Source organism: Tiliqua scincoides, chromosome 1 (genome assembly GCF_035046505.1).
Source record: "Tiliqua scincoides isolate rTilSci1 chromosome 1, rTilSci1.hap2, whole genome shotgun sequence".
In the NCBI taxonomy this organism is placed as follows: Eukaryota; Metazoa; Chordata; class Lepidosauria; order Squamata; family Scincidae; genus Tiliqua; species Tiliqua scincoides.
This window is the reverse complement of record NC_089821.1, coordinates 292,309,986-292,330,224: the sequence shown is the minus strand read 5'-3', so window position 1 is coordinate 292,330,224 and position 20,239 is coordinate 292,309,986. Positions and strand designations below refer to the sequence as shown.

The 20,239-nt window shown below is 45.0% G+C and overlaps 1 protein-coding gene across 2 annotated transcripts in view; it reads left to right on the top strand.

Annotated features, from left to right (window-relative positions):
• PTPN21 (protein tyrosine phosphatase non-receptor type 21) overlaps positions 1 to 20,239 on the top strand; it is a 70,068-nt gene continuing 49,829 nt past the window's right edge. For both annotated transcript variants that reach the window (XM_066628193.1, XM_066628184.1), the window contains exons 1-2: positions 1 to 447; positions 10,704 to 11,052. In XM_066628193.1, coding sequence (XP_066484290.1) covers positions 10,873 to 11,052 — 180 coding nt within the window. In that variant the 5' untranslated portion in view covers positions 1 to 447; positions 10,704 to 10,872. The remainder of the gene's footprint in view (positions 448 to 10,703; positions 11,053 to 20,239) is intronic.

Below are 20,239 nucleotides of genomic sequence, written 5' to 3'. Positions count from 1 at the left end.
TGGCTGGAGCGAAGGGGAACGCCTCTAAAAGGGGAAAGAAAGAAAGAAAGCGAGCCAGCCAGCCAGCCAGGAAGGGAGCAGGCAGCAAGAGGACCCTGCTCTGCGCTGCGGCTGCTGGACTGTGCGCCTGGGGAGAGAGCCAGGGTGCTGGTGCGCGCCTGCGGTGCCAGGACGGTGGGAGCAGCCTCCCTTGGCCGCTTGGAGTGTTGTTGATGCCTCCTCCCCTGACTCTTCGCCCAGTGTGTTGCTGCTGACACAGGAAGTGAGGGATGTTTTCTCCCTGAGTGGCTGCTGCTGCTGCTGCGGAGGCTGGTCTCCCCAGGCAAAGGAGACCCCCCAAGACTCCTGCTGAACAGAGGATCCCTGCAACGGCTTCATCCCAAGGGCTGCGCCCGGGCTGGGACAGCTGCTAAAGGGACCCCTCTTCGCCTGGGACTCCAGCAACAGGTAAACTTGGATGGGGGGGTGCGGTGCGCACCGCGCAGCCTGCAGGGGATGCTTCTCGTGCTTGGGGTCTCTTGGGGAGCAGCGGCAGGGCGCCCCTGACTCCGCAGTAGTCCGATCTCGGCTGTACAAAAAGGTTGTAGAGCCGCGGACGTGTCCCTTGGCATCTGTTGTGTCGGGGCTTTCTCGTGAGTAGTCCTGGTCAGGATCGGGCTGTGCTACTGGCCAAATTCTTCGTGACGTCTAGTCCGATGAGGGGGATCAAATATGATTGCCAACACCTTGTGGCTCCCTTTCTCAAACCCCCACCTCTTCCCCTCCCCATGTGTGCCTTTGTTCATTTATCTTGGCAGTGCCTTTGATTTCAATAAAGTCTGTCCTTTCTGCTCTGCGCACCTCCCCCCCCCAGAATGTAACACAGAAAAGAAATAAGGTTCTTTTTGTATTCCATTTATAAGTAACTTTAAACAGAGTTATTTATGTAGGGGACATTTCACCAGGAAAGTTATAGCCTTCCCTATTTATATTCCTGGCAGTCGAGCTTCTGCTGTTCCTTGTGGTGCTAAAAACTCAGAGCAAGAGGGAGATGTTCACCTTCTTTGTTTCACCATTGGAGATGCTCTGAGTATGTGTTTTATGCGCAGGTTAACTTGGCTGTCCATCTCAGAGCAGCATCCACCCTTGCTCAACCCTCCCCCCACCAAGAATGTCTGCATTTTCTCTCTTTTCTTTCTGTTAGCACAATAAATTATTCCAGGGGGCTGGTAACCTGATAACCTGAGAATATCAGCTTGATTTGTATATTTTTTCCAATGCATTAAAAAAAAAAAATAAGATTAGCAATTTGTAATTTAACTGGATGAAAACTTGCTTTCTTTCCATATTCATAGATTTTTTAAAAAGCATTGTATTAAGATGAAGGGAGAAGAAATAAAGTAGAAGCTGTGTGCAGAAATGAATGACCTTTTGGTAGTTATACTCTGTTTATGAAAAGGGTTGGCTAAATGATGGTTTTGAGATATTGGAGTTACGACTGTTGATACTATGCAGATAGGCATTATTTAGAAATAGGTGTGCATTTCCAAAGGGCGGGGGGGGGGGGGGAGAGATTAACATGACAGCCTCGGTAGCAGCAAATAACAGCTGTTAAACAAAACTGGTGGTGCTGTGTCTGCAAGAATTGTGCTGGGCCAGCATGAAAAGTTGTTGAATAGGTTCGAAGCCATTCTTTCCCTCCAACACATTTTCTAATTGGCTTGCTCGAAATGTATTTAATTGTGACACAGTATATGCTGTATGTGTCATTTTGTGTCTGAGAGCAATCCAGACTGGGAGTGATGGCTGGAAAATGTCCTGAAATCTCTTTCATTCTGGTGAAAACTTACCTTATAAGTCAGGATGAACTTGTGGGTAAAATCACATTACAGCAAATGTTGTCTGGTGTTGCTGTGGAAAAAAAATGAGGCAAAGATTGAATCTGTCTGATTTGGGCTCTCGCTAACATGAAGCACTTGTCAGTCTCATTGATTTCAGAAGGAGAGACATGCATTTAATCCCATTTATGTTTATACAAAAGTAAGTTTTAAAACTCACTGTCATATAAGTATTTATAAGAGTGCAACTTAAACTTTTACTTTTTCCTAAGTAGCAACTTCCCTCCCCAGAAGCAGCTTTTTTTGGTGGAAACTCAAACGTTCGTGGCTCTAGCATGTTGTCTTTTTAGAACATTTGTCACTAGTAACCTGGTCATGATATCCCCAAAGGCAGAGGTCCCCAAAGTGTGTGTCATGGTGCTCTGGGTCATTGTAAGGCACTCACTGGGACATCGTGGAACGCCTGCTGCCTAGCAGCAAGACCGTGACACAATCCTGCAAACAGCGGGAGGAGGCTCAGTGTGGTGGGCAGAGCTGCTGCATGCAGTTTTTGCACACTTGGAAGAGCTGCCCCCCTACCCTAATCCTCTTACTGCTGTTTGCAGGCTCATTTCTGTTCACTCAACCTAAAAGTGAGTGATGGTGATGTCATCACGTGACACATTTTGCATCACCACCACTCAATTTTGGATTCTGAGCACCGTGTCAACAGTTTGAAGGGCTTTGCAAACCAGGTAGGTTTGGGAAGCACTGTCCAAAGGGAAAGGGACAAGCCATTAACGCTGTCATTCCTATGAGCAAAAACATATCTGGGGTACAACACTGCCTCAGAAATGAATTGGATTTCCCTTTGGGGTCACTTTGTCCCCAGGCTAAGTTTCATTAGTTTACCCCTGCCAGCTTCCACTCCATTCCCAGCTATTTTGTCCACACCAACCATACCATTTCTTTATGCTAGAAAAGTATTTGAAAGTACTGAACAACATTTCAGTTTGAGCTTGGCAATGGGCTACGCGGTCATTAGCTACGCCACTGGTAAGGTCTGTGAATGGTTGGCCCAACGTGGTCTATGTAAATAGAGGCAGTAGATTTTTAGACTTTGCTGAGTTATGTGCATACTTACAGGGAGTAAATTGTGCTGAAATCAATAGAATTTACTTCTGAGTAGACATGCATGGGACTACACTGTGGCTGTACAAATGTGTGCCCACTGGTGTTCCTGGAAGGGGGGGGGGCAAATCACTAAGTTTTTCAGGCACCTGAATGCTGATGTAAAGCGGCCCCTCCCCCTTGCCTTCAGAGCCATTGCAGAGCTTTGCCTCCTCCACTTCACTCTCTCTGTTCCGTTTTGCCCTCCCTCCAGGAATGCCAGTGCCTGGGCCACTAGGCACAGTTCATGTGTTTCTTTCTTTATATGGGACATATGATGATCTACAGTGTGTACGGTGACACATACTGACTTTTGCTATCACATACAAGTACGTTTTCTTGAGGTTCATTTGTAAGCACCATGAAATTTATCCGGGGTGACGAGTGACCCTAATAAACAAAAAAGTTTTCCCCCCTGTTTCTGAATAAGAGTTAAATATTTGTTTAACACACCCATTGAAATCAGTGGGACTTAAAAATGCTTAGCTTGCTGGGTTGCGCCATGTGTTTTTTCTCTTATGCCAGATAATTAAAGAATATCATGCTTAGAATTCTCAGTGCTGACAATCCTTTTAAGGAAAGATCCAAAAGTGTTTCTAAAATGTCAAAACGATAGGCATGTTTCTTTCACTGTGAGGTTGTGAATTGTTCGAATGGGGAAGCAGCAGCAACTTAAGCAGTAAACATTAAAAAGGATGTTTTAGAAACATATTTTGATCTTTAAATATCGTTGTCCAGTATCAAGTCACTGAGTAAGCTAAGGCCGGAAAGTCATCAAATGTTATTGCTAGTGGGATGGAACCATTCTTTGATGACTGTGCAGGGGGGCTTCTATAATTGCAGCAGTGTGCCTGGCAAGGGGGAACCAAGACACTGTGCTACAGAACTAAGAGCAAGAGCCTCATCAGTAAAGAAGAAACAGGTGGTATGGTTCACTAGTAGGTATTGGCAACCTTCAGTCTCGAAAGACTATGGTATCGCGCTCTGAAAGGTGGTTCTGGCACAGCGTCTAGTGTGGCTGAAAAGGCCAATTCGGGAGTGACAATCCCTTCCACACCGGGAGCAAGCGCAGTCTGTCCCTGGTCTGTCTCCCTGGCTATGGGCCTTCCTTCTTTGCCTCTTAGCCTCAGACTGTTGGCTAAGTGTCTCTTCAAACTGGGAAAGGCCATGCTGCACAGCCTGCCTCCAAGCGGGCCGCTCAGAGGCCAGGGTTTCCCACTTGTTGAGGTCCATCCCTAAGGCCTTCAGATCCCTCTTGCAGATGTCCTTGTATCGCAGCTGTGGTCTACCTGTAGGGCGCTTTCCTTGCACGAGTTCTCCATAGAGGAGATCCTTTGGGATCCGGCCATCATCCATTCTCACGACATGACCAAGCCAACGCAGGCGTCTCTGTTTCAACTAGTAGTTTCAACTACTCTGTTTCACTAGTAGATAGATTTAGATATAGAATCCTTTATTGACATATAAAACAAACAAATCTACACTATATACACTTGGTCAGCCAGATAACAAATCAGCTTCTCGATTGCGCAACTCAGTGAGCTGATATAGGAAAGTTGCCACAGAGTCTATTATTTCCACAGAAGAATCAGTTAGGAGGTAGCGTATTCTTGCCATGTCTGTAAGTCCTCTTGTTCTCAGTATAGGATCCAAATATCTTTGACGGATTTCGGGTGTAGAAAGAACAATAAAGAACGGAATGGACAATGGTCTCAACACAACCCAGCCCACAAGGAGTAGTCCAAGAGCATCCTCAGGGTGCAGCTCTCAACTTACCTACTCTAGAGGAGTAACAAATGGGACTTCTACAGACTGTGGATTGCAGCACTAGTGGTGTAGTCTTGCCTGCCTATGAATGAATGGAGATACTAGAGCAATATGCTTATTGTTTTTGATTGCATTTCTAGTGGTTTTATAATGTTGTTTACAGTAAAGTGTGGCATGAATGCACTATTGGCGGGATGGTGCAGGTTATGTAGATTTGTTGATTCACAGCCCAATCCTGAGCTGCCTGGGTTGTGCAGCTGCAGTGCCGCCGAAAATGGCTGCTGCTGCATCCTGCAGGCTTTGGGCAGCCACTGGCGGCTACTCGGGACAAGAGGACTTTTGTCCCCTTCCCCTGGGTAAAGAGAGTAGCCCTGCAATGGGGCTACTCTATTCAATGTCAACCAAAAGGTCGGCGGTGAATCAAGTGTAGGGCGGTGAGTCCAACACGGAGGCTCTGGATTCAGTAGAGTGTCACTCCACCAGTCCTGCCTCCCCCCTCCCCAGTATGCCTCCCCCGCCTTCTCCCCACGGCTCCGCTTTGCTCTCCGCTGCTCGGCAGTCTGTGTGATCGCTGAGTGGCAGAGGTTGGGCGCCTGCTCAGCGGTAGCGTGGCACCGGTCAGCGTTGGGCTACCACCGGTGCTCGTCTGATGGTAGGGCCCGCAAACATGCCTGACAGTGCACACTGGTGGTGAGCCAGTGCGCCGAGCCCAGGAGTGAACTCTTAGCCAATTTATACCCCTTCTTTCGGCACTCAAGATGACATACAAAGAATGCAGATACATTTTTTAAAACATACACATGCACATGCATAACAACCACAAAACCACCATAAAATACAAGATTGTAAAAAGCAACCAAACACAATTTTTAGATCTAGATTATGTCTTTCCCCTTATTTCCTTAAAAACCTTCTGAGCAATAATGTTCCAAACCATACAGAATTAATGCAAAGAAACCTTTTCTCATTCTGATTTCTGACAGCATCTTCTAAACTTACTATTAAGCTTATGCTAAGTGCCAGCGTTATGTTGGGAACCGTGCAGAACATACAAGTGACATTATACCTGCCCAGAAGGCTTGTGTTACAGACTGTTAGGATGAGTCAAGAAAATCTTTGCTGAAGATGTTGAAAAGGGATTAGAGTTGTCATCTTTTTCTGTCCTGTGCCTTGCGTAGTTGCCTGACTTGTAGAATCAGCAAGAATGGCTTCTTGTCTTGGCACAGAGATGCATGGGAAAAGATTTCCCTTTTTGTACGTATTTCTGCTTTTCATGCATCTGTCAAAGATACAGGACCCCTGGAAGAAGAAAAGTTGCAATCATGGTAGAGTTTTGAAGGAGAAAAGTTTAGGTCTCCAAACCCTGGTCCAGGGGCCAGATGTGGCCTGCAGCAAGCCTCTTTCTGGCCCATGGCCGACCTCTTGTCCCCTGAAAGCCTCTGGCCCACTCAACTGAACATGACCAGAACTGTGCTCTGATTGTGTCTGGAGGGTCTTCTGAGGGCCAGAGAGGTTGAATAAATGAGCCCATTCATTCATTTAGTAACTCATCTATGTTCCATCTCTAATTTATTTATTTAAATTTTATATTTAAATTTTTTTTCTGGCCCTCCACACCATGCTAGAGATTTGATGTGGCCCTCTGGCCAACAAGTTTGGAGACCCCTGGTTTAGGAGAATAGGAGGCTCTTTCACATTTAATGGGCAAATTGACAGGAGTGAGATAAAGGGCAATAGAGCAACAATGGATTGACAGCCCAATCCTATGCATGTCTACTCAGAAGTCCCATTGTGTGGGGCTTACTACCAGGAAAGTGAATATAGGATTGCAGTCTAAGTTGTGCAGAATTTTGGGAGGAAGAAAGCAGTGTAAAGCAACCTTATAAGTAAACAGTAGGTGGCCTCCAGCCCTTCTCTGCTAGCTTATGCACTCCCTTCTCTTTCCTGTGCTGGCTACATTTGTATCACTCTTCTCTTTTTCACTACAGGCCTAGTTCTGGAGATTTTGTTCTAGTTCTCTAAGGCAGGGGTCTCCAAACTTTTTGGCCATAGGGCCATATGAAATATCTGATGCAGTGCTGAGGGCCGGAAAAAATTTAAATATAAAATTTAAATAAATAAATTAGAGATGGAACTTAGATGAATGAATGAATGAATGAATGAATGAGTGAGCGAGTGAGTGAATGAGTGGGCTCATTCACTCACCCTCTCCGGCTTTCAGAACACCCTCCAGATGCAATCAGAGCACAGCTCTGGTCATGTTCAGTCAAGTGGGCCAGAGGCTTTCAGGGGACAAGAGGTTGACCGCGGGCCGGATAGAGGCTAGCTGCGGGCTGCATCTGGCCCCCTAGCTGGGGTTTGGAGACCCCTGCTCTAAGGCAGTGGTTCTCAAACTTTTTCACATCAATACCCATTTTTTTTAAAAAAGACACGCTATCTGAACCCACCTAGCTTCACAAGACTTTTTTTTGAAAGGTGATTTAGAAAGAAATATTTTTATTTATTTATTTACAAGCACTATTTTATTTTTTTAAAAATAAATGAAACAGGACTGCCTCCTTCCATATAATCCTATCCATCCTCTCAGATCATCAGAGGGGGCCATTCTAATTGTGCCCCACCAGTAGAGGTAAGAGGGATGGCAGCAAGAAATAGGGCCTTCTTGGTGGTGGCACCCTGTCTATGGAATTTCCTCCCCATGAAACTGAGAACAACTCCCTCTTTGAAGTCCTTTCGGTGGGGTCTCATAACGTTTTTTAATTTAGAGAAGCTTTTAAATACTGACTTCAGGGGGCTGGCGCTTTTTATGAAACATTTTTTTAACTGATCCAACTGTGTCTTACTGTTTTTGTGGTTTTAATTGTTTTTATTAATGTTTTAGCATTGTTTTATCTATTGTATTGAAGTATTTTGTAAGCCGACCTGAGGGCCCTTAAGCTAGGTGAAGATATAAATTCCTTAAATAAAATAAATAAATTTTATTTTTAAAAACTCAATTCATTTCTTGTAATGAGGCAGTCCTAATGAATAGTCTCAAGGCTTGAAGGGCTTGCAGCCCAATCTTATGCACATCTACTCAGAAGTAAGTCCCATTAGATTCAATGGGGCTTACTCCCAGTAAAGTGTGGATAAGATTGGGCTGTTAGTTATGTGACTTGAGACTTCACCTGCATCCACTACCTGTCACTGAAGGACATGGAAAAAAACACACCAGAAAAAAAGATGCTCAAACATTTATCTCCTCTATTTACATAAACTTGCATGCTGCTCAGCTCAGCAAACTGCAGAGTAGTTAGCAGCTATCTGATTTTTTGATACCTCAGGGCTTGAGGCAATTAGTTAATTGATCTTTCCATCATCTCTGTTTTCATTGGAGGCTCTGTGGGACCCACCTGAAATCGAGTCACAACCCACCAAGTGGGCCCTGACCCACAGTTTGAGAAACGCTTCTCTGTTAAGACATACACTCAGGCAGTAGAGGTGGCCTTTATGGAGGAGATAGCTGCATGCACAATTCATGTTGCTTTCTCAGCTGGAAACAGCAACACAGAGTTGTCCTAGCATCAGATACCCATGCCAAGCTGCTGCAGCATTGACGTGGGTGGTAGTTAGTCCCTGGACACATGGAAGTGCAGTTTGTTGCCTCATTTACACATGGAGGGAAATGTCGTAGGCAGAGCATGGGGAATCTTAAGAACTAGGTAGTTTAAATAGATGCAGAATGTGATGGAGTACAAATGTAGGAGCTTAAGGAGAGGGGCACTATGTTGGTAGTGACACAGGTTTGGGAATACTGTACTTAAATCTTGTTCTGCTTGGATTTCCTCATAGAATAAGAAATATCTTTTGCAGGAAACATGATTACGTGCGCAGTATTGTCACTGAGCAGCTCAGGATGATACTGAACATTTTTCTTATTCACTGCATGTGGGAAAAAAACATTTGCAACAGAATGAGCTCTGCTATTCATGCAGACTGGTGAAGATTTTGAAGTTCAGTTAGAAATGTAGCAAAAAGAGCAAAAACCATATCAGTGTCTTGTTCACCCTAACGGGCAGAAATTTGGGAAGGAAGAGAAGGCTGTACTTATAACTTTTGCTTGTTTAGGGTACATGTACATTGCAGGACCATCATAGGATGCCATCTGTGCACTCTTCAACATTTCACAGATTGAGATAAGGATACACTTGTAACACTCCTGTTCTCATTTTAAGACCGCCACTTGACGCCGTGAATGCTGTATTCATTTATCCGACAACAACCTCTCCCCTGTTGATTTAAATGTTTGGGTTTTTTTGTTGAAGGAATATTAGCAAAACATGATTATCTATTATATGATATTCTGTAATAAATGAATACTAATGCTTATCATCATCATCATCATCATCTAAAGTAGGATTTAACACCTCTGTGTGTGAAATGGCAGTCTGTGCATTGCATGGCGCCTTAGTGGTTCTTGAGCATATACACGTATGCATGTGTGCTGGAGACAACTAGTATACATGCTTTAAAAAAAAAAAATCTGTTCTAAAGATTCTGATAAAGGAGCCGAACTCTGAAGAAGGACCTTTGCACTGGAAAAAAAACAAAAAACTGTAACAAGGCATTCCCCCAAAAGCAAACAATGAGACAAAATAGGAATAGTAATTTACTAGAGAGGTAACCAAAAATAGGGACTGTTGCTGGTAAATAGAGACATATGGGTCATATGGAAATCTTTTGCCTCTTTTGGAGTTCAAGTGTCCTGTGTGATCTCCTTTTCTGAGGATAATTCCTATGTTCCCGGAACTGGTGCCAACAGAAGATTCTGAGACATCCCAAACAGTTCTATGTTCTGATTTGTCACCTCGGATATTACTCCCACCTTTTAACATGTATTCAGCTGTGTTTTTGGATGGAATAATACAGCCGCATAATAAATAGGAATGATCTCTTTGAAGTATTTTATTTTCTATGAATATTTATTTTACGCTTCCTTAAAGGAGCTTAGGCTGGCATTCGTGATTGTCTTCTTCACCCCACCCCAGTTTTGTCCTCTCTATGACTACGTGCGCTATCCTTACCCACTTTCCAGCATCGACATAAGGGCAATTCAGCTCCGAGGTTAGGGAACAAAACATTCCATTACCTTGAGGAGGCCTCCATAACTGCCTCCCAACTGCAGGATGCAGCACATGCCCCATTGGCATAGCTATGCCAGTGCTGGAAAGTTGGTTAGGATTTGGGCCTATGTGAGAGAGATTATCATTAGGCTGAGATTGTGTGACTGGGGCAGGATGACCCAGTAAGCTTCATTAGAGGGTGCAATCCTAACCCCTTATGTCAGTGCTTTCCAGCACTGGCATAGTGGTGCCAATGGGACAAGTGCTGCATCCTGCAGTTGGGTGTCACTCACAGAGGGCTCCTCAAAGTAAGGGAATGTTTGTTCCCTTACCTCAGAACTGCATTGCCCTTATGTCAGTGCTTTCCAGCACTGACATAAAGGTTTAGGACTGCGTCCTTAGTGGAATTGGACCCTTGGTCTCCTTGCTCCTTGTCTTAACAATTATAGCATCTGGTTTTCAGAGTACTACTTAGTTAAAAAAGACTTTTTGCTTTTCCATCACATTAGTTTTGATGGTGTGATAAATTACTATTAAGATTCTACAAATCCTAGGAGAGCTGGTGTAGGAGTTGGGAACATGATCTGAGAAGACCGCGGTTCAAATGTCATCTGAGCCATGAACTTATAGGCGCTCCTGGAACTACCACCCAGCTCTCCATTTGTAATTACTAATGAGTAGGACTAGGCTACCCAGCCGTGTTATTGTAAGGATGAATGTGGCAGTATTTGTGAAGTGTTAGCCTTCTTAAAAAAAAAAAATCCTTTTCCAGCAATATTTTGCACATGAATGATGTTGTGAGTTTATTGAAAGTCACCCTTTCCTTTTATTCTGATCTTAATTAGCTATTTTTTCCCTTCTTCCCCAGAATCTTTGTGGATGCTTCCTTTGCTTCAATCTTGGAGGAGAAGTCGCTGCTCTTTCATGGCTGCTGCCGGTTGATCATTCAGGGTCTTTGCAACTCCTGATTGTGTACAGGAGCCACGGTGTCTCCCAATGGTATTCTGTGATTTCCTGTGAATGCGTTAGGGAAGAAAATGCCGCTGCCTTTCGGGCTGAAGCTGAAACGAACTCGACGCTACACAGTATCTAGCAAGAGCTGTTTGGTGGCCCGGATCCAGCTGCTTAACAATGAGTTTGTGGAGTTCACGTTGTCAGTGGAGAGCACTGGGCAGGAAAGCCTGGAGGCCGTGGCTCAGAGACTTGAACTCCGAGAGGTGAGAAGGGTTGCAGGGGGCTATGGGTATCTGTGACCTGGGGTGGATGCACCCTTCTATGCTGGGCCATCTTCTGGGGTTCAACATAGCACACATTTTTCTCTGTCAGCACTTACATGCAATGAAGCAGACACAGAGACAAATTTGAAAGGTGTGTCTGTGTTAGTTTGTTGCAGCAAAACACCATGTGTCTTGTGGCACCTTGAAGACTAAGAAATGCATTGTGGCTTAGGGTTTCATGCGCCAGAGCCCATCAGATGCATGAAGTGGTTCCCTGATGGATAGGGGTATGGGAACAAGAGCCACACACATTCTGCTTATAGTTGACTCTATATACTGCTTTGCCACCTGGATGACCTTCAATGCAACATACCCAAAAGACATGCAATAGGAATTAAGTGGAGATATTGGGGTTTGAACCTGGACCTCCTGCATCCAAAGCACATGAGCCTGTGCTCAAAACTATGAGTCTGGGTGGTGTGTTTCCTGCAATTTTTTTTTTGCCAAAAACGGTAGTGGTGGTGGTGGATGGGGGTCAGAGCCGAAACAGGATGTACATCTCTGTAAACCTCTTGACTGCTATGGGTCTTTCTGGACCTGTGCTAGCAATTTTGCTAGTGCAAGTCCTTGGAGAGAGAGGGGCCAAGGAGGCTGCAGGAAAGAAGAATAGGATCTGGTGTGGCCATTTCCACCAATCCCTCCCCCTTTCACAACCTCCCCACCCCATTGCACCCCCTGTTACACCCCATCCCTGCCTCCATTTCACCCTCTCCCACACCTCTCCACCTCTTCTGCTGACCTGCTCTGGTGGGTGGTGGGAGAGCCAACAACATGGGCAGGAAGGTGCTAGCCTTCCTACCATCATCATTGACAGTGCACTGAATAGCTTGCTGCTGGAGTGTCTTTTACGACTGGTACTGACTGCTTTATGGCAGTCAGTGCCAGCAGAAAAGGTGTGACGATGGTGTGACGATGGTATGTATTGGATTGGGCTGTTATTCATTTATACTGCTGTTGAGTGTTTTACAGTATGTGATCCAGAGCCTACTCAGTTGAAACAGTGCTTAGTTGCTTTTGAGATTGGTTAATATAGATATTTTATTTATTTACTGTATTTCTATCCTGCCTTTCTCCCCGAAGGGACCCAATAGATAGCTAGAAAATCTATTAAATAGATAATCTATTAAGGCAGTGTTTCTCAAACTGTGGGTCGGAACCCACTAAGTGGGTCGTGAGCCATTTTCAAGTGGGTTCCCATTCATTTCAGTATTTTATTTTTAATCTATTAAACTTGATGCTCCCATGGTATATGACTGCATTTGGGGAACTGTTACACATCTGTACTTTTTACAAGCTATTATGTATATTCTTTTAACAGCTATAATAAATGGGACTTACTCCTGGGTAAGTGTGGGTAAGATTGCAGCCTAAGATTGTTAAAAAAATTTCCTGCTTGATGATGTCACTTCTGGTCATGACATCACTTCCAGTGAGTCCTGACGCATTCTCATTCTAAAAAAAGGGTCCCTGTGTGAAATGTGTGAGAACCACTGTATTAAGGTCTTAAATGAGACTAGGCACTTTACCAAGATTAAAAATGGACAGTCCCTGCCTACATTGATGGCTACTTGTTACAATGGCTATGAGGTGCAGTGGAGCATAGCTCTGCATAACATTTGTAGGGGAGCAACAGCACTGGTGGGTCATTGTGGAAAACAGAATATTGGAGTAGATGGATCTTTGGCATAATCCACCAGGGCTTTTCTTTTGGATAGTCTAAGAAAAGATGGCAGAAGAACACTGGTGAGGGAAAGGAAAGTGGAGTGTCCTCAGCTTCAGTGAAAATGGTTTCTGGGCTGTAGCTACAAAGATATGTTTGAAAATCTGTGAGCAATGCCTGATGAAAACCTGAATGAAACTGAAGAGGACTTCCACTGATCGAGGGTGCTGTCTGCGGAGTCTCTGCACCATCTTGTGTGTCTGGCAAGAACAATTTCTGTCCAATGAGGGGGGAAAAGCAATATGTTTTATGAGGAAAGTGCAGACTTTCAGTTGAGGCAATTGAACTCCAGTGAAGGCAACTGAACTCGAAGCAGTATATGTGCCTGTTAGTGTGTGTATGGATCAGGAAGCCTCTGTGTGATGAAATAAACACTTGCAGAGTGCTTCTGTTGTGATGCCGTTCTGATGTTTTCTGTACTGAGGTGTCCTGGTAGGATAAATGTCTCTCCTGAATGTCCCTTGGTGTACAGTGAAATTGGAGTGCAGGCTGAGTCAGTGGCAGATTCTTGGTTGTTGACAGTAGTTGTGCATGCTTGTGAGTGAGTGAGTGGACTTGTTGCCTTCATGCATATTGCCTCCTGGGCTTGCAGTTATACTGCTGCCTGCTTAACCTTCTTCTCTGTTCTGTGGTTCAGCTGTCTAGGGCAGTGTCAGCATCAGATATGCAGCTGCCTTAGACCGAATCAGATATTTGGTCTGTGTAGCTCAGTTATTGTCTGTACTGACTGTCAGTGGCTTGCTGTGGTTTCAGGTAGGGATCATTCCCAGCCCTGCCTAAAGATGCCGGGAATTGAACCCAGGATCTTCCGGGTATCAAATTTATATTCTTCCACTTAGATATGGCCCCATTTCCTCTATCCAAATATACTGCTTCTCAGTGAGCCTTTTAGTGAACAGTCTGGGACAGATGTCCCATCTATCCAGTGAAGTATCTTGTCCCACTTTCAATGAAATTGCCTATTGAAGGAATTCAGCACATGGCAAGGGGAGAGAGAGAGCACGAGAGAGCTGGGTATGAGGCTATCATTTATACTTGAGCTGTTACAGGTGGACCCTCTGCTCCGAGAAGTGCTTTGAGCACTGACTGATTTCATGCACACCATGCCAGAGATGCACTTCATTCTTCCAGTAGTAATTTTCTTTCTGTCTGTCTGTCTGTCTGGCTTGCTTGCTTGCTTGCTTGCTCTGAAATATTTCAGCAAATGGCACCTGCTCTTGAAAGCAAACATTGTAAATCAGATTTTAAGGCATGCAAACCAGACTCCTGGACTCGTGCTGACTTCGTTCCCCCTCAAAACACATTCTTGTTAGGATTATTTTGGCAAAAGGGATGCGGAGGAAGGGTTGAAAACAGCACTCTTAAAATGTAGATTGGGAAAAGAATATTAATGGAAAACAGAAAGTATCTTATTTGCCTTCCAAGAGTGTGAATTAAAAAAAAATGTTTTCGTAGGCCTTTCCAGCCAGTTAACATCCTCTTTAAGTATTACTTATCTTGGATGAATGTTTGACAATATTCCAGCCCTTGGTTGCTTCTGGGGCAACCACCTTAAACTAATTTTTACTCACATGCAGCCACTGGAGACTTTGCTACTTGTTTTAATTTTATTTATTGGTCACTCTGCCCTTTTACTAATGAACTCAAGATTCCCACCCATTTTATCCTCACAACCACCATGTGAGGTGGGTTATGCTAAGAGAGAGTGACTGGCTCAAGGTCACCTGCAGCATAGTCCTAACCACATCTACTCAGAAGTAAGCCCCATTGAGTTTAATGGAACTTACTTCCAGTTAAGTATTATAGGATTTCAACCTACTAATGAACTCCATGGCTGAGTGGGTATTTAAGTACAGACCTCCTAGTTCACTGTAGCCACTACAACACACTATCCTTGCTTCAGAATTCTTAGCCCCCAACCCGTCTACCCTTAATCATCTCTAAAGGCCCTGTCTTGTTACTTTGCAGTAAGAGACATGCACCATTGGGAGTTCTGAGCTTTGTGGGAAAAGGCTATGCTGATGTTCCTCCCTGTGCAAGTGCTGTCATGTTTTGGGGCAAGGATCCTCTATGGAGAACTCGTGCAAGGAAAGCGCCCTACAGGTAGACCACAGCTGCGATACAAGGACATCTGCAAGAGGGATCTGAAGGCCTTAGGAGTGGACCTCAACAGGTGGGAAACCCTGGCCTCTGAGCGGCCCGCTTGGAGGCAGGCTGTGCAGCATGGCTTTTCCCAGTTTGAAGAGACACTTGGCCAACAGTCTGAGGCTAAGAGGCAAAGAAGGAAGGCCATAGCGAGGGAGACAGACCAGGGACAGACTGCACTTGCTGCGGAAGGGATTGTCACTCCCGAATTGGCCTTTTCAGCCACACTAGATGCTGTTCCAGAACCACCATTCAGAGCACGATACCATAGTCTTTCGAGACTGAAGGTTGCCAACTAGACTGGGAGAAGCCATAGCAGGGGCTCCAATCCTGTGCTTCCAGTTCTGTGGAAGGAGCTGTATTACCCCAGCTCCCCTGCTGTGACAGAAGAAATGGGAGCTTGTCTTCCAAGGGGGAAAATGAGTGAATGAGGCAGTGTCAGTGAAAGGGAGGAAACTGGTTTCTTTTTAGGGATTTGAGCAGGTAAAGTGCAGGAAAAGGGAATGAAGGCAGTGAAGCAAGAATGCAGAGCAAAAGGCTTGTAGGAGTAGGCCAGGGCAGTGACTGGAAGTGTGAGGGCTGAGGAGGAAAAAGACAGAGGAGGCAGCAGGGAAGACTGGAATTTGTTGCACAGACATGATGTATGTTCAGCTTTCAGGATTTTATTTAAGAAACAAGAGTCTATTCCTCATAACTTTTATCTGTGTGTGTACACTAGAAAAGAAATGCCTAGAAAAGAGACGCCTGAGGGGGGACATGATTGAGACATATAAAATTATGCAGGGGATGGACAGAGTGGATAGGGAGACGCTCTTTACACTCTCACATAACACCAGAACCAGGGGACATCCACTACAATTGAGTGTTGGAAGAGTTAGAACAGACAAGAGAAAATATTTCTTTACTTACCGTGTGATTGGTCTGTGGAACTCCTTGCCACAGGATGTGGTGATGGTGACTGGCCTGGATGCCTTTAAAAGGGGATTGGACAAGTTACTGGAGGAAAAATCCATTACGGGGTACAAGCCATGATGTGTATGTGCAACCTCCTGATTTTGGAAATGGGCCATGTCAGAAGGCCAGGTGCAAGGGAGGGCACCAGGATGAGGTCTCCTGTTATCTGGTGTGCTCCCTGGGGCATTTGGTGGGCCGCTGTGAGATACAGGAAGCTGGACTAGATGGGCCTATGGCCTGATCCAGTGGGGCTGTTCCTATGTTCTTATGTTCTTACAATGCTTGGATCTGTATCCAAGAAAGAAACATACCCTACACAGATCCCCCCCAACTACTATTCTTTGAAAACAACTGCCATTTAACAAAACAACTGCCATTTAAGCACCAGGAGTCAAACACCCTCAGTTTTGAAAATTCCCCGTTTGTGAAAAATATCATTGTTTTGAACCCCGAATACATTATGCAAAGTGAATAATTTGTGCCGTTTGCTCTTACACAAGCTAAGCCTGAGCTCAGAATGGCACATTTCTCTGGAACCAAACTTGGGTGTTGTTCTACCACATGCCACCCTGTGTATGTTGAAGTTCAGAAGGTCAGATAATCTTAGTTCTGTTTCCAGATTTACTTCTCTCTCTCACTCCGTCATAGTGTGCTATAAACATGATGGAAAAAAGCTAGCTACCTAAAACAAAGTGTGCTGTGGAACATAGATTGTGGTATTTGCAGAATGTGAATTGGAGGGAATGCAAATACAATCTGGTTTTCTTGCGACACACCCTGGCCAAGAAGCCAAGTGGTAAACATGCCTTCATTAAATTCCAGGAGTCAGTGTGGGCAGAGTACAGAGATGACTGAAGGGAGTGCAATCAAATCCTGCTGTTGCAGTACATTCGGGAGACTTAACACTCCCTTAAAAAATGCATACAGAAGTGTTTTTTATGTAGGGCCAGACTAGATGTGACATGGAGTACCATATTTCTTTTCCCTGTTGGTTTTGAATGAAAAATAGCATTGTGATTGGCAGAACCCCTGCTGCCTTTGGTGGGTAGTCCTTTTCCCCCTCCCTCAACTACTTTACTTTCAGTGAAGGGAAAAATACAGGTGGCTATATTCTCCCCCCACCCCGGTATGTATAAGGGGGGACTTTTAGGAGACAGATGGCAGTAGGATAATTAGGAGCCTTATGATCATGAGAAGAGCCCTGATCATGGAAACTGAAACAGAGCAGCACATGCATGTTTACCCATGAGTAGGTGACCATGCATGCTTCAGTTTGAAGGGCATGTCAAGGGGAATACAACTGCCCAAGAACTGTCCCAATCCGATGAACACAGTCCACAACGAACTCTCCAGAAGGAAGTCCGAAACTGACAAGGAAAATGTATTGAACCTTGTGGGAAGTGAAACAGAGCCACACATGCACGTTTACTCATGAGTGTACTCAGATGCACCTCATTCCAAGACAGAGGTGGGCAAACCCTGGCCCTAGGGGTCCCCCACTCTGGCCTGCAGGGATCTCTCAGCCTCCATTGAGCCTCTGGCCTGTCAGAGACTGTTGGAGTCTGCGCTGGCCCACAACTGCCAGTCATGACCGCCAGACGCGAGCTGTGGGCTGAATTAGAGCAAGGCCTTTTATAGTCTCCATGTTTTCTGCTTTTCCCTGGACATTATTTTAACTCCCTCCAATGGCCTCTGAACAACTTATGTCTCCATGTGTATAAATAAGCTCAGTAAAATTCATTTATTCATATAAGTTCCATCTCTAACGTATAAATTTATGTAAATTTATTCAAATTTGAGATGTAAATTAATTCTTTTTTTCCTGGCCTCTGACACAATGTCAGAAAGATGTGGCCCTCCTGCCAAAATGTTTGCCCACCTCTGGTCCAAGGTGGGCAAAAGGCCTTTTTCAAAAGGCCATCTTAATGGTTCCAATTTGATGAAAGTGGAGCTCAACAATGCTCCAAAAGGCGGCCTCCCATCCCCCCACCATTGTAAAAAGGATAAAAGAATCTTGAGCAGCTGATGAAGTGAAAAAAGGACTCATAAAGCTAGGTGGGTTCCAATACAGATTCATTTTAAAAAGTGGGTCCAATTACTAAAAAGTTTGGTAACCACTGCTCTAGTGTGTCATTTTAGATGGGTCAGACCAAAGGCCCATCTAGTCCAGCTTCCTGTATCTCACAGTGGCCCACCAAATGCTTCAGGGAACACACTAGACAACAGACACAACCTGCTTCCTGGTGCCCTCCCCTGCATCTGGCAATCAGAGGCAGCCTACCTCTAACTTGCACATACTTACCATGACCTGTAACCTGTGATGAACTTTTCCTCCAGAAATTTGTCCAATCCCCTCTTAAAGGCATCTAGGTAAGATGCCGTCACTACTTCCTGTGGCAAGGAGTTCCACAGACTAATTACATGCTGCTCACACGCCGATCATAGTTTTTCAAGCAATGTTTTTATTTATTTTTTTAAGACCTGGAATTCTGCGTTAAGTCTGATATGGATCGTCTGTGTCAGAAATTCAGCAGTTCAGCAGGGAGTCCAATAGCCTAAGGCTCAGGCCTAGCCAAAGAGAGCTACCTGGAACTGCCTATACTCCGGGCTCAGTGGTTTCTTCAAGTACAGAAGAAAATAGGAATGTGTAATGCTGTATAACTGCCTGCATTTGGGACACTGCTGGCTGAAATGAGTGTATGAATGGGTGGGGCTTTGTGTTGAGCCTGTCAGTCCAGCGATATGACTGGCAGACAGTGGCAGGGACAACACATTCCAAACTCAAATTGTCAGAAGCAGAAAGTGGGAACTAAAAGTGCATGAAAACAGTTGGTTGCAGGTGACCAAAGCAGTAAAACAAGCTGCACACTCCACAGCAAGCATATGATAGTCACATAGCACAAACAATGAATTAACGTCATTTGGAGAATTTTTGATCCCATTTTACATACAGTGAATACTGAGGTAGAGCAATCGGTGACTAGTCCAAGATAAATCAGCTGCTATGATTAAAATTGGTTTGATCAGAGAGTGGAGTTTCCCCTTTGACTGTTCTGTTGGCAACCTTCAGTCTCGAAAGACTATGGTATCGCGCTCTGAATGATGATTCTGGAACAGCGTCTAGTGTGGCTGAAAAGGCCAATTCAGGAGTGACAATCCCTTCCACATTGGAAGCAAGTGTAGTCTGTTCCTGGTCTGTCTCCCTGGCTATGGGCCTTCCTTCTTTGCCTCTTTGCCTAAGACTGTTGGCCAAGTGTCTCTTCAAACTGGGAAAGGCCATGCTGCACAGCCTGCCTCCAAGCGGGCCACTCAGAGGCCAGGGTTTCCCACTGGTTGAGGTCCACTCCTAAGGCCTTCAGATCCCTCTTGCAGATGACCTTGTATCGCAGCTGTGGTCTACCTGTAGGGCGCTTTCCTTGCACGAGTTCTCCATAGAGGAGATCCTTTGGGATCCGGCCATCATCCATTCTCACGACATGACCGAGCCAACGCAGGCGTCTCTGTTTCAGCAGTGTATACATGCTAGGGATTCCAGCACGTTCCAGGACTGTGTTGTTTGGAACTTTGTCCTGCCTGGTGATGCCGAGAAGGCGTCGGAGGCAGCGCATGTGGAAAGCGTTCAGTTTCCTCTCCTGTTGTGAGCGAAGAGTCCATGACTCGCTGCAGTACAGAAGTGTACTCAGGACGCAAGCTCTGTAGACCTGGATCTTGGTATGTTCCGTCAGCTTCTTGTTGGACCAGACTCTCTTTGTGAGTCTGGAAAACGTGGTAGCTGCTTTACTGATGCGTTTGTTTAGCTCGGTATCGAGAGAAAGAGTGTTGGAGATCGTTGAGCCAAGGTACACAAAGTCATGGACAACCTCCAGTTCATGCGCAGAGATTGTAATGCAGGGAGGTGAGTCCACATCCTGAACCAGGACTCTGAAAAATCAGAGCAGTTGGAGGGTATAATGTTTGCCACTGTGAATGGCAGGCATTATGAACTTCTGGATTGGCTCACATAAATACTAGAAGTCTGACTATCTGTCCTCACCTGGTCAACAGTGTGGTTCCTTCAGGCTTCAACTTCTTGACCTACAGTGAGATTTGGCTGCCTATATCTCTCCTGACACTTAAAGACAGCCTCAGATATCGGGGAATCCTGTTCTGGAATGGTGATCTGCAGCATCTCTCCATCCATGCCTCCCTCTTTTGCTATGGTGTCTTCTGCTTCCAGTTTTAGGAGAAAGGGAGAGGAATTGTTGCTAGTAGTTGTGTACCCGCAGGCAGAGATGGGAGTTAACTTGCTAAAGTGAGGAAATCTGCTCT